At 46.8% G+C, this 13625-nt stretch overlaps 1 protein-coding gene across 1 annotated transcript in view; it reads right to left on the bottom strand.

Annotated features, from left to right (window-relative positions):
* Positions 1-4171: 4171 nt before the first annotated feature.
* RAB40C (RAB40C, member RAS oncogene family) overlaps positions 4172-13625 on the bottom strand; it is a 37986-nt gene continuing 28532 nt past the window's right edge. The window contains exons 4-7 of the mRNA XM_063314854.1: positions 12514-12574; positions 9377-9454; positions 7673-7895; positions 4172-4986 (exon numbers count right to left, since the gene is read on the bottom strand). Coding sequence (XP_063170924.1) covers positions 4706-4986; positions 7673-7895; positions 9377-9454; positions 12514-12574 — 643 coding nt within the window. The 3' untranslated portion in view covers positions 4172-4705. The remainder of the gene's footprint in view (positions 4987-7672; positions 7896-9376; positions 9455-12513; positions 12575-13625) is intronic.

Raw genomic sequence — 13625 nt, forward strand, 5'->3', positions numbered from 1 at the left:
TGCGAACTCATCCATCCTGACTTAGTGTTACATGTGAACTGGATTGCTATGGTTTGCTCAACCAGCCATGGTTTAAAAAAAAAGTTTCAGTCCAATTAGTAAGCCAGTAAGACCTCTGCAATATCATCCTTCTGGAGCAGTGTTTCTCAACAGTAGCAACCTTAAGATATGTGGACTTCAACTCCCAGAATTCCCCAGTCAGCATGTTAGCCAGGGAATTCTGGGAGTTGAAGTCCAGATATTTTTAAGTTACCAAGGTTGAGAAACACTGCTTTGGAGATTACATTGACCTTCCATAAGGCCCTGAAGACTCGGCTCTGGTATGTGATGGAGCCTGTCTCCTGGTTGTGTTAAACATTGAACTGATGTCTTTATCATTTTTCCCAGCTGCTGTATGTTTTATGCTGTTTTTGTATACGTTTTAATCTTTTTAAATATCATTAGCCACCTAGAGTCATGTATTTGAGACGGGCAGCCATATAAACCTACTAAATACATGAGTAAACAAATAAATAGTTGTGTTTACCATGTTAACCCAGTTTAGGGTTACCCAGAACATGGCTACCATGTTCTTTGAGTCATTATGTTTTTTGATGACAGTAGCAATAATTGAGCCTAGAAACTGAAAAAGACTTTCAAGACTTTTAATGATGGGCAACCTGGTCAGTTACTGAAATCTCAGATAGGATTGTAAGATAAACAAAATGTATATAAAACCCTTCCAGGATTCTGCATTAAGGATTCTATTTAAAATAAGTTTGCCCGTGGTTCAGATGGAAGAGCCCTGACGTTGAAAGGACCCTGTGCTCCACTTCGCAACTGTGCCTTAAATCAGTGCCTACTGAAGGCTGAGGAAACATTCAGATTTAATCTTGAAAGCCATTCAAATGCACTCCCTCTCTGTCCCTCTGCCATGTAACTCACAGCCTCATGATCTTGCCCTGTCAACAGAAAAACTCCATAGTTTCATTAAGGAGAGGGGGGAGTGATAAAAGTATTTTCAAAGACTTTTGGAAGGTTTGTGGTGTCTGCGAAGAGATTAAACACTTCGTAAGTAATCAGGCACAATTTGACGTGATATGATACAGGCCCTGAGATGGAGCTGAGTGGCCCTGATTAATACCTGAAAGGAAAACGATAGGTAGCACCTATATATGCCACCTTGTGTTCCGTAAGAGGGAAGATATAAATCTAATTGTGAAAAAAGAACTTTTTCTGAGAGATTCCCTAAAGGCCTGTCTTTTCTCTTTATCAACCCAGCAGTTACTAGAACGCACTGCTTCTAAAGATGCCTAAAACAAAAGTGTGTGTTGTGTAGGGAGACCAAAAGTCTTTTTTTTTTTTTTCTTTCTCAGGCGGCTCTTTTCTGAAAAGTTCCAAATAAAGGTGATCTGAAAATCCCAGGAGGGAGCTGCAGGCTGGTGTGTGCAAACATGCCTTGCCTTGGCACAGAAGGGAGATTCTCAACCTAGCCAAGTGAAAGGAAAGCATCCTCTTTTGATCTGGCTCTTAAGTCCCTGGCCAAAAGCTCATTTGCTTTAATGAGGTAGTTAATCAAGTGTTTTCCAATGTTCTCTCCTGGGAATATCCCATCCACAACCTCCCTTAATCCCTTTAAATCCACCCTACCCTTTCCCCCTTCTCCTCTGCCCTCGCCCTGTCCTTCAGCGTCACCCCCTGAAACAGCTATCCAGCACACTGCTGACAAAATTCCATAGCCAGTAGGGTGGTTTCAAAATGAAAATTTCTGTGTTTTTTAATTTATATAAAAACCATCACTTTAACATTTACTGTACAAAGGAATTAAAAACAGAGTAATAGTACAAGTGTCCAACAGCAGCGAGTTTTAGTGTTTGATATCGGATCACATTTTTTTTGAACGTTAATAAAATAAGAGACAAATCCAGCTTTGATAGGCAAGCATTCCGGAGAAAGGCACAACCCACCCCCCCCCACACTATTTGCTGTGATTAAAAACGCAAGGGAGAATTGGCAGAGGTGAGGTCGACACGATGCATGCGTGACTAACGAGGAGGCCGGAGAGGAGAATAAAATCGGCAATCGAATCCCGATCCTCAACCTGCAGCATCTTTCGCTTTCTCGTCGGAAAACAGCCGGGCCTACCTCTTCGGATCAAAGGGAGACCACAGCGAGTGCTAACAGGCTGCCAACCCACACGGGTGAGGATTCCCTGCAATTCTTCAGAAGAAACAGACACAATGCGCATTCTAGAGCTGTTTTAGGAAGGGGCTATTTTAAAACCCAGGGTGGAAAGATGGGCGTCTGGGCTGCCTCCTGGATCATCTGTTCCCTGCGCATCTCCAGAATGCCAGGCTGTGCAGTCAGCAATTGTCCCCCGCTCCATTTTGAGCGAGCGGCAACAGGTGGCCAGGGCTATGCGGACATACCCAGTAAATCTCCTGGCTTCCGTGCTCCTGCCCTAGATCTGGCACTCTCTTTCTTCGCGGGCCAGGAAGATGCCGCCACAGTCTCCCCCTGCCCTTGACCCGTCCCCGCCACCCGGTTTGAGCTGGTCCTAACGGCAGGGCTTGGATCGTCCTCAGTGCCAAGCCATCTCAGAGCAGCCGAGTGAGGGATGGCGGTGCCAACCAGGCACTTGTCAAAAATTTTCCAGAACAAAATGGGCGATCAGCTGTGCCCTCGGCACTGAGCATCATCATCATGCAACCCATTCCATCCGCGGCACGGCGAGGGGCCAGTTCCTGCTGAGCAGCTGCTGCCGGGGAGAAGCAGCAGCTTGGAGAAGACACTTGTTGGGACAATCATCCTCCGTGGGGATGGAGGGGAAAAAGTTGGGGGTCAGGGTGGGTGAAATAGGTTAACCCCACCCCCCAAGACCCCCTGCAGTGGGACCATTAGAAGTTGAGCACTGCCTGGCCTTTCACCACTTTCCCTCCATTCCCCATCATGTTCTCTCGATGTCAACCCAGGTTAGGAAGCCTTTTCTACCCACACTTGCAGAGGCGTGCGAGGAGTAAATCCAGCCCAAGCAAAACCCCTGCCCACAGCGCACCAGAAGCAGCCCAGAGGCCAAACGCACCCCAAAGAGCAAAGAATCCACAGAAGCTGCAGCTGGGTCTGAAGAAAGGCTCTGCTGCGGAATGGGAGGGCGCGAAAGGAAGAGGCTCGATGCGCAGAAAAGGTCTCACTGGCTAGGGGCTCTAAGGCCACCTCAGCTTGGAGGTTTGGGGGCCTAATCACGTCTCCTTCCAACGTCCCCTGCAGCTTTCCTTCCCTCCGCAAGAGATTTACGCATGCGCCTGTTCTCAAGGGAGGCTCCCACAACTCCCTGGTTTCTTGGTTCAACGTGGGGCGGCCACGGGGAGGAGCTTGGAGGAAAGAAGAGCCCAAACCCCTCCATTGCTACCATCCTCTTGAAGTCTCTGAACGGTTCTGGATTGATGACACCGGCCGGCCAAGGCAAGCTGCAGAGGACCAAGCCAATGCCACAGCATGCAGATGTTTCTGTCTGGCCAGAAACTGTGTTAAAAAGGAGGCTGGATCAAGAACCCTGCTTGTTACACTGTCCCCGCAACTATGCTAAGCCATTAAAAAAGCAATGGAGGGGAATATTCTCTGCCCGCCCCCAGCCATGATCTTTGGTGACTTGCGAATTCCGATATACCTGACCCTTTTGCCTTCGCTTTCCTGGGGGCAGGGAGGGCTCCAGCGATGTGATTTGCCACTAACCAACTCCAGATGTGGACCAGGCTCCCTCCGCCCCCCACAACCAGGTAATCCCATTCAAGCTGCACTCCTGCAGTCTGTCTGAGCCGTGCACTTGTTACCAGGAATGTCTGGAAAACTTCAATTAAAAAAAAGGAAAGGAAAGGAAAATCCCCCCTCCTTCCAAATATTTAAAAAGGAAGGAAGGAAGGAAGGAAGGAGGGAGGGAGGGAGGGAGGGAGGGAGGGAGGGAGGAAGGAAGGAAGGAAGGAAGGAAGGAAGGAAGGAAGGATCTCAAGAGCATCCCATCGACTCTTAACAATTCTCAAGAGTGTTAGATCATTTCACCTCCTGACCCTGGCCAGCCCCCCTCCGGCTTCAGTTAGCCCCAGAATTCAAGGCTCAGTGCTTCTATTTACAAGGCGGGGAGAAGGCTGCTTCCCTCCCCTCCACAGCCTTGGCTTAAAAAAACAGACTGGAGGTGCAGAGTGGGGGATGGCTGGCGGCTTTTACATAGTGAGCTAATTTCTTTATAAATAAAGCAAAAAGACGTCAAGTGGCCTGCTTTCTAAGAGCCCCAGGCAGCCATAGTCTTTGTCCAGCCAAGGTAGGACTCCGTCTGGGTCAAATTTGTCCAACTGGGTTCCCATTTATGTGTTTTTTTTTTCCATGTAGCACCAGCAATCCCCTTGGAAACCCAAGGATTGACATGGCAGCCCCCATTCTCTATATCAACAACACCCCCCCACAAAAAAGGTAGAAGAAAGACTCATGCCCTGGAGGCAGCTGTCCTTCCTGCCAGGGAAGGGGAACACCTATTGCATTCTGGGAAAGCTAGCTCGGTGCGCCTTGTCCTTCCGCCTGGGGTCCCGCCACGCCGGGCAGGCCGCAAACCCGCAGCTGATGCGGTAGGCATGTGGCCGTCGAGGTGACAGAGGAATGGGTGACGTGTGTGTAAACATCTGTACATCAGCGAGCAGGTGCAGGTGCATGCGGCTGGAGGAGACCCCCCCTCCCGCTAAGATATCTTGCAGTTGTTCCGGGAGCAGTTCTGCGGCGGGCTCTGCGGCGGGCGGATGGACTTGGAGCGCTTCAGGCTGTTGCCCTTGCTGCCACTGCCCCCTCCGCCGCTGGCCACGGAGTATGAGCGGCCGTGCATCATCACGGCGTTCATGCCGTTGGCCATGGAGAACGACTTCAGGTGGCTCTTGATGGTGACAGGGAGGGGCAGCTTGTCGATCAGGTGGACCGGCGTGCAGGAAACAATGGCCCGGCAGCAGAGGTCCTGGAGGCTGAATACTGGGGGGTGGGGTGGAAAGAGGAAAGGAAGGTTACAGATTTGGAAGGCTAAGGAAGGAGATCTCATCCCTGAAGGGTGGATACAAGGAGTCAAGGATATACATTTTCAGGGGATCGTTTCATTTTTAAATGACCATCAGTGAACAGACAGATGAGACGGCCAAGCCAAGCCAAGCTTTTTCATCCCAAATCAACTCAGGAGTTGAGGTTATGGCTGCATTCGACAAATTTTCTGGCCATTTGCCCTTCATCTCTCCTTACTTCCGGTCACTCCCTTTCCTTTTCAACTGCTCCTCGGAGAAGTTATCCCACTGTTGGTTTGAACGACGGCTTCCGAAGGTCCCTGCCCTTCCTCCTTTTCAAGAAATATCCCTGGTATTTTTAGTTTTAATTCTGTTCGTATCACTGTATTTCATTGTTAATCCTCCCTGCTTTTATGTTTTTGTTCATTTAGTGTATTGTATTTATTATTTATTTTTTTCCCCACCTTTATTTTGGTCAGCTCAAGGTGGTGCACATACCTCATGCTCTTGCCTCCTGTTTTCCCCACAACAACAACCCTGGAAGGTGGGTTCGGAGAGAGAGGGACTGGCCAAAGTCACCCAGCTGGCTTTTACAGCTAAGGGAGGACTGGAACTCGTGGTCTCCTGGTTCCTAGTTCAGCGCTTTAACCACTACACCAGGCTGGCTGCTTCACATGGCAAGTCACTTGAAAGCATTTTAAAATGGGCAGGCAGATTAAACTACACAAAGACTGTATCTCATTGGTTTTTTATTCTGTTTTAAGCCCAGCAATGCTGGCTGGGGAATTCTGGGAGTTAAAGTCCACACATCTTAAAGTTGCTGAGATTGGGAGACACTAATCCAGAGCATTAGAAACTTGATTTTCAGATAGGCTAAGTTAAAATGCTAGACTGAAAAGCAGCTCTGAATTTGATTTTTCTTCCCCCCCAGCTCTGCCTCTCTACTCAGGCTCTTTCTATGGCTATATGCCTACCCATCTCATGTGGCACATTTCAGCCCACAAACTGCTTTCGTTCACATCATATCACAGACTGGGAACTGAGAAGGAGCGACCTGTACACGGGACCTTCAGAGCTGGAAACGAATCTCAACATCCTCCCAAACTCTTCTGCCCCCGCAGAGTTTTGAGGGCCGCTGCAGACGTGCTAATGACTTACTAGCGGGCTGGCCAAGTGGAGAAAGCCCACTGCATATCGATTCCCGGGAGGTGGCAATTGAAATGGGAGGAGGGCTTCCCTGGCTGAAGGCTGAATGTGAGAGGACCAGCCTAGTCTAGAGGTGCGCAGACACACGGTGGGCCTCGGCAGGGAATGCGTTCCGGCTGGGCAAGCGGACGTGCTCTGGCAACCCCGAGCAAACAGTTCTGAACTCTGACCTCTTCCCAGCAGCTGGACCAGGCCCTACGAGCAGAAGGGGCTCATGCCCGTGAGAAGCTAAGGCCTTGCACTGTCTGGTCGACTCAAGAACCCAGCGCCTGCTTCACGAGGCTGGCCTCTTTCTTTGGAGATGGGATGTCTGTTCTGAGGTGGTTGTTAGACGAGAGGTGATGCTCAGGCAAGGATTCTAGGCAGGCAGGCTTTATGCTAGTAACTAATGCCTCACTCCAAGACAGGCTAAAGAGAACCACCAACTGAAGCCAAATTACTACTGTCACGCAGAGATAAATAGCACACCTCCCCTTCCTCTTCTATTCCCCCTCTACATCGATGTTCCTGGATCTACACATAAGCAGCAAACTAGCAGCCCCTCTCCTAGTGGAGACCATAAAAGGCCCCCATTTTTCAATTCCTATTTTGGCCTGCATGCCTCTAAACAGAGGACTGAAGAGAACACTGCAACTTCTGGAAAGGGGGTGTTTGTGAAGAGACTCCCTGTGGCCAAGGGACTCGTGTCCTGCACAGAAATTAGGCTGTGCCATCTTCCGGTCAAAAGATGAGTTGCACCTCAGAGGAAGAAGAAAGACAGCCCTCCTGACCACTACTGTTATCTGGCCCGGAGGACCAATACAAGGCAGTGGCTCGTGGTACCTCTTGCCAAGAGCGTCCGCAAAAATCAAGGGGGCTGAACGATCACCAAGGGCCAGCCATTTTATGGCCTTAATCTCTTGAATAATTTGAAATCTCCCAGGACAGATCTTTTCACAAAGGACGTTATCATTCACCGCAGTCTCTTAATTCAGTTCTTGACAAAGGATTAAGAATGAGTTAAGCCCGTTTCTGCAGCTAAATTAACGAGCCTACTCTGCTCCAAGGGCACATGGGAAGGGCACAGGAGAACTAAGGCCATACACAATTCTGAATACACAATTTTCTATTCAAGAAAGCAAGATAAGGAGGGCCTGATTAGGTTGGAAGTTAAGAGACCTACTCATTAGAGCACACAGAATATAGAGCCTGTGCTTAACTTCAATAGCGAGAAGAGAAAAAAAAACTTTTCCTCTCTTATTAATAATAATTATTCCTACAGTGTTCTAGCAGGAGCAAACTTTCAACAAATTAAGTCACAGTCGTTTCAGAACAGAGTTCACACTTCTGATGTGGCAAGCTCTGTGGTCCAAACTCAATCATGACAAGACTGCATCTCCTGATCCCAACATCTTGGATAAGGGATGGATCACGGGGTCCTCTGCACAAGGGAGAGGGGGTGGATTAAGCTCACTCACCTCTGTTGGGCCTCCAGATCTTCTCCATGCCGTGTCTCATCAGCACAATGCGGGACAACTCGGTGAAGGACTCAATCACGTTGAAGTTGCACAACGGGCTGACTTCAAAGAAGGTCATGCAATTCTTCTCTGCGTAGGATCGGGCTTGCTCCGTGGGCACCTGCCGCTTGAAGGCCAGGTGGAGGCGGTTGCCAACCAAGATACGGGGCACCCCAGGGGCATGCTTGAAGGAGACACAGAATAATGGTGCGGACATTTGTGCTCACATGCCACCCAAGCTTCAGTCGTAAATTTGGCAGCCCATCGTACCCATCCAGCGGCTCTATGCAGCTCCAGTGACATAAAAGTCTTAAATTCAGTGCCTTCCTGCTTTGCTAAGCTAACAGGGATTAATGTGGGTTCCTATGCATTCTTTTATTACTTATTTTATGTATTTCGTTATTGCCTTGTTGGAGCGACTCCATCTGTCTTTAAGAAGAGCACAGAGGCTGTTGCCCGGATATGGCCCAAGTTTAATACCCTGCTGGATTGCTTGATCAAGAAAAGGAGACCAAGTTGTACGAGCTTGTATTTAAGATAACTCCCATGACTGACCGTAGTTTCTTACCACACACCCTGTTCTCAAAAGAACTACTAACATCGTTACATGTTAAGGCCGGGCAGGTATGTGGGTTATTGCACACGGTGGGGATGAACCAGGTCCAGATTGCAACATTTCAGACTGTGGTTTGGGCTTACCAAAATGGTGGCTCTGCCACTTGGGCATTAGGAAATGGATAGCAACAGAGCCTTCAAAATATGACAAGGTTTTTTTTTTATTAATGTGTGGATTGGAAGGTTTTAACTCCAGCACCAACTCAGATACTGATGGTCCTTTCAATGATAACTCAGTCCCTTCAATGAAAACTTGGTCTTCAGAGCAGCCACCAAGGAAGACCGCCCCTGATGTCTGAAGCAAGAACTGTAACTGCTTCCTAGCCAAGAGAAGGTCTAGTGGTTAAGTCTAGTGGTTAAGAGAAGACCTAGTGGTTAAGGCACAGACTAGAAACCAGGAGGCTGTGAGTTCTAGTCCCACCTTAGGCATGAAAGCCGGCCGGGTGACCTTGGGCCAGTCACTACCTCTCAGCCCAACTCACCGCAGGGGGTTGTTGTTGTGGGGAAAATAGGAGGCAGAAGGAGTATTAGGGATGTTCCCCACCTTGAGTTATTCATAAAAATAATAAAGGAGAGATAAAAAAATCTTTTAAAAAATGCCCACTTTGGAAAAGCTGCATTACTGCTAAGGTTAGATCTCCTTTTTATTCTAGTGTCAGCTTGTACAACAGAAACCATTCAGTTTGTGGCAGGTTTAGCCACAGCACTTAGCTAGATAATTTAACTGGAACATGAGCTTCATACGGTGTATATATGAAGAAGTGCATGGAGATGATGGAAGCTGCGATCATTTGCAACTGCAGAAAGATCTGGATACAGTTAACGAGGCAGGTGCAAACTGGGTTAGCTTTTCTTTTTTCTTCTCACATGCCTTTCCTTTACTTAGCTGACTATTTCTTTCACCTTTTTCAGACTTTGCATAACGCTGCTGACCTCAAAAGGGAACTGCGTGATTGTATGAAGGTCAGATCAACCTGAGTACATCTAGAGGAGTTTTCAAAAGCCTAGGACCATAATGGCAGACCCCATAATAATCTCTGCCATGCTTACCTCATCAATTTCCTTGATCCATCTGTCTATTCCATCAAAAGACCAGCGATTGGTGATGTCATAAACCAAGAGGATGCCCTGGGTGGAACAAAACACTCAGCTAATAACTTTCACGTTAAAGAAAAGCCAGCGGAGGCTGTGCGCTGCAAGGGTATTCTGCCAAAATGCCACTTTCCTATCGCACTGAAGCATAGTACAGCTACAGAGCTTCCTGGAAAAGTTTTTGAAGCAAAGACACATGGAGTAGGAGTCCCCACCTCTGCCTATCGAAAAGTTCATTTTATTTATGGTCCAAGACCAATAATAAAAATATAGGCAGTCCTCACTCAACAACCATTTGTTTAGCAATGGTTCGGACTTATGACGGCGCTAAAACCCAGGGAAAAACGTCTTCTGTGCAGAGCAAGTAAGATGCTGTAGAAATATCGGGGGGGGGGGGGGGAGAATTGCACTGTAGCAGAGATGGGAATCTCTGGCTCAATTAGTTTGAATGACTTGGTCCCAAACCTTCTATTTAAATTCAGCCATGTTTTTATCAAGGCCGAGGGCAGAATGGAAATCTGTGGGGAACGGCGCATTCCGCCCCTCGGGGCTGCCTGCAATGAAGAGGGCCAAGACGGATTTTGAGCACGTATGTGTGGCACTTCACAGAAACCATTCAGCACCGATGTGCTGAGTTAACAAACCTCGCAATTTGCACACACGAGGTTTGCCCTGCCAATGGCTTCTCAGTGTCAAAATGTTTTTTGCAGGAACTGAGGCTGTCACCCCCTCGACTCCCGTGCCATGTCACTGTGGCGGTTTCTTCTAGTGGCGGAATAACTGTGCTATGCAAGAAAGCAACTGAGTCACTTGCTGAGATGGGCGGCTATAGAAATCAAACAAACAAACTGCTAATGCAGCCCAGAGTCGTCGCAGTACAAGATGGACAATAAAGAAATATGATAGATGGATGGATGGATGGATGGATGGATGATGCAGAAAGCTGTTTTTGAGCTTTCTAGCATGTAAGGAGCCAGCCTGCCGTACAGGTAGAATCACAGCAAGTGACAGCTTGCAGCATGTTTGGGCTGACTAATGACTTAAGAAGGTAAAGTAACAACTCCTTCTAGTGAAGTTGAAACCCTGGTGACTTCATGGACATTTTCATGCAATTTGTTTCTTTTTTTAAAATAACGTGAAAGTGATTTGCCATTGCATTCTTCCAGAACACCACCTGGTGGTTTCCCATCCAAGTACTAACCAAGCTTGCTTAGCTTCTGAGCTCAGAGAAAATCACCCAAATGCTGCCTTCTGCAAAGGCATGGCTTAAAAGCCCACTTTGCTGCCTGGCAAGCTCAGGCAATTGAATGCAAAAGCACCTCAAGGTACAGAGAAGTTTTCCCACACACATTAGTAGCACACCCTGGCTTTGACCAGGAGCCAGTTTGCCAAAGATGGTGACCACAAATCCTGAGCTTGCAGATTCGGGCACATTCAATAGCTTCCTACGAAAAGAAAGATTCAAAATAGTCTGGCAGGAACAGCATGGGGAATAGTAACCCCAGCTGTATGCTGTCAGCCCATGGACATCTCATCTGCACTTCTATGATTCTGCTGGGACCCATGTATCCATTCTCAAGGAATTCATCCCTAGTCTGCACTCACTATAACTGATTATAGTGAATGATTTGGCTAGAAGACCAAACCAGTAGAAACACAGAGTTGAATTCAAGCACTTGATTTCCAAATCATATTTTACTGGGAAGAATAATCTGATTAAATGACACTGTCCTCTACAGGTAAAAAGCACGAGGTTAAACCCTTCTTATCTGAAGAGTTTTGACCAACACTAGCTGTAAACTTTGAACTGAAAGTGAGAAGGAAGGGGAAGTTGAGTCTTGTTATTAGTTAACATTCAGAATTCTTAATAGATCTAAGAATATATGGCCAATTTTACTTAGTACGACTGTGTAACTGCACACCTTTCCTGATGTGAAACAAATACATGCCCTACATAGTCCAGGAATGTTGCAAGTTTGCAAAGGAGCAGCAGGAATGGACAGCTGCACCTTCATTTTGCTTGTTCTCCATAAGCATTTCGTATTAGATATTTTGCTCACAAGGAGAAAATCGGATCATCTGAGTTGAGAAATCTCGTGCACGGAGCCCTGTGGTACCTCCCATGTCTCCTGGTTACAAGTCACAACTATTCTGTGAAGTGGATTCCTGAGATTTATCAATATGGGTGTGAAACTTGTTACTATGAATGAAAAAAAGACTACTTAATAAAACAAGAACAAATTAAAATATTTCAGAAAATTATTGCCACATGCTCAAAACAAAATGAATCAGACTGCTTCTATACTGAAAGTAATCTAAAAGTTCACACTATATATTTTTGGACATCAAGAGCCCACAGAAAGACCAGTTGTCAGAATTTAAGCTGAACAGGGAAGAAACCATTTAAGGGAAGCAGAAATGATTATCACAAGACTCTCATTCCAACTGATTGATTATGAGCCACCAAGTTGGTGTCCACTGCTTTCCAGGAGGATCTGTCCCTAACCTGGTCCTTGAGGTCTCCCAATGGTATACCCATCGCCACTGTAATTGAGTCCCTCCACCTTGCTGCTGGTTGTCCTCTTCTTCTCTTTCCTTCCACCTTTCCCAGCATTGGAGCCTTCTCCAGAGAGCTAGGTCTTTGCACAACATGTCTAAACTAGGATAATTTGAGCCTGGTCATTTGTGCCTCAAGTGAGAACTCTGGGTTGATTTGTTCTATGACTCATTGGTTTGTTTTTTTGGCTATCCATGGTATTCTCAAGAGTCTTCTCTAACCCCAACATTCAAAAACATCAATACTCTTTCTATCCTGCTTCTTCAAAGCCCACTCAATCAACGCAGACCTCAGATTACATCACAGTTAGAAGCAGTCGTCCGAAACATTCAGAGGGCACCAAGTTATCTCTTTTACCCCAAGCTAAGGCATTTTGAGGACCATCCCAAAAGAGCAATCTCCGTTTCCTCACTCTTTCCCATACAATCCCAGGTATCAAGAAGCTCCTAAGCAATGATTGCAAGAAGCATTTTTCTTCAGGCACAAGTCTGTGCTGGGAAAAAAAGCAGCAGAATTTAATATTGCTAGTGGGACTCACCTGGGCTCCTCTGGAGTAGGATCGAAAAATAGTACAGAACCTCCCTTGGCCAGATGTGTCCCTGGAATAGAGGGGGGGGGGGGAAATCAAAAGCACAGAAGCTTTGAAATGTCCCATTTTCCTCACCTCACCGTAGGAAGTGAGGCAGGTGCATATCCATACATTTGGTCGCTGACTGGCTAACACTAGTACATAAAAGAGTCCCCTTTTCGGGAGAGATGGGCAGTGATAGAAATTTGAAAAACAAACCAACAAACAAATAAATTTGAGCATTTTTTAAAGCTCCTGAAAGTTGCAAAGCCATATCCCTGCCCAAGGGGGTGGGTGGGGTGGGGGCTTCATAGGCAGAGGTGTCAGGATTGGGGAGGGGGGGTAAGAAAAGACAACCCATATCTGTAAGAAACTTGTTCTTGCTTCTCTTGTCTTTTGCTCCAGACACTGTCATTATCCAAGGGTTGTATGCTGAATTAACAAATATTTCTTTTCTTTTGTAATACTCGAGAATATTTTACAATGCACTAATATGCATTGTACCTTCTCCATATATGATACCCAAGTACAGGGAATGTGTGTAAAAAATATCCGACCTGATTCGGGAGGGCAGAGGGCTTTAACATTTTACCTGGTCATCCACGCTAAACCAGCTTTCAGCTCACTAACCTGTCATTTACTAACGCAGATTATTGCTCCCACATCTATTCTTACTGGCAATACTTTTCAACTCTGTCAGAAATGATCCTCAGAATCTCCAAGCCCTACTTCATTTTGCTATTAGACTAGAGCAGGGTTTCTCAACCATGGCCACTTTAAGAAGTTTAGACTTCAACTCCCAGAATTCTCCAGCCAGCATGCTGGCTGGGGAATTCTGGGAGTTGAAGTTCACACGTCTTAAAGCGGCCACGGTTGAAAAACACTGGACTAGAGAAGTCAAGACTTATCCTTCACTGTCTTAACGCTTTGGCCAAGCAAGTCGTTTTTCTTCCCCTCTTCCTCTTCCTCCTCCTCCTATGTCAGAAGGGAGGTTCCAACAGTACAGAAAGTGCTCAGGGCTTTATTGTGTAAGTTATAAAAACAAATCTGCTTCTTCTAGAAGAGAAAATTTTGGGGTCCAG

Source organism: Candoia aspera, chromosome 14, assembly GCF_035149785.1.
Source record: "Candoia aspera isolate rCanAsp1 chromosome 14, rCanAsp1.hap2, whole genome shotgun sequence".
Lineage (NCBI taxonomy): Eukaryota > Metazoa > Chordata > Lepidosauria > Squamata > Boidae > Candoia > Candoia aspera.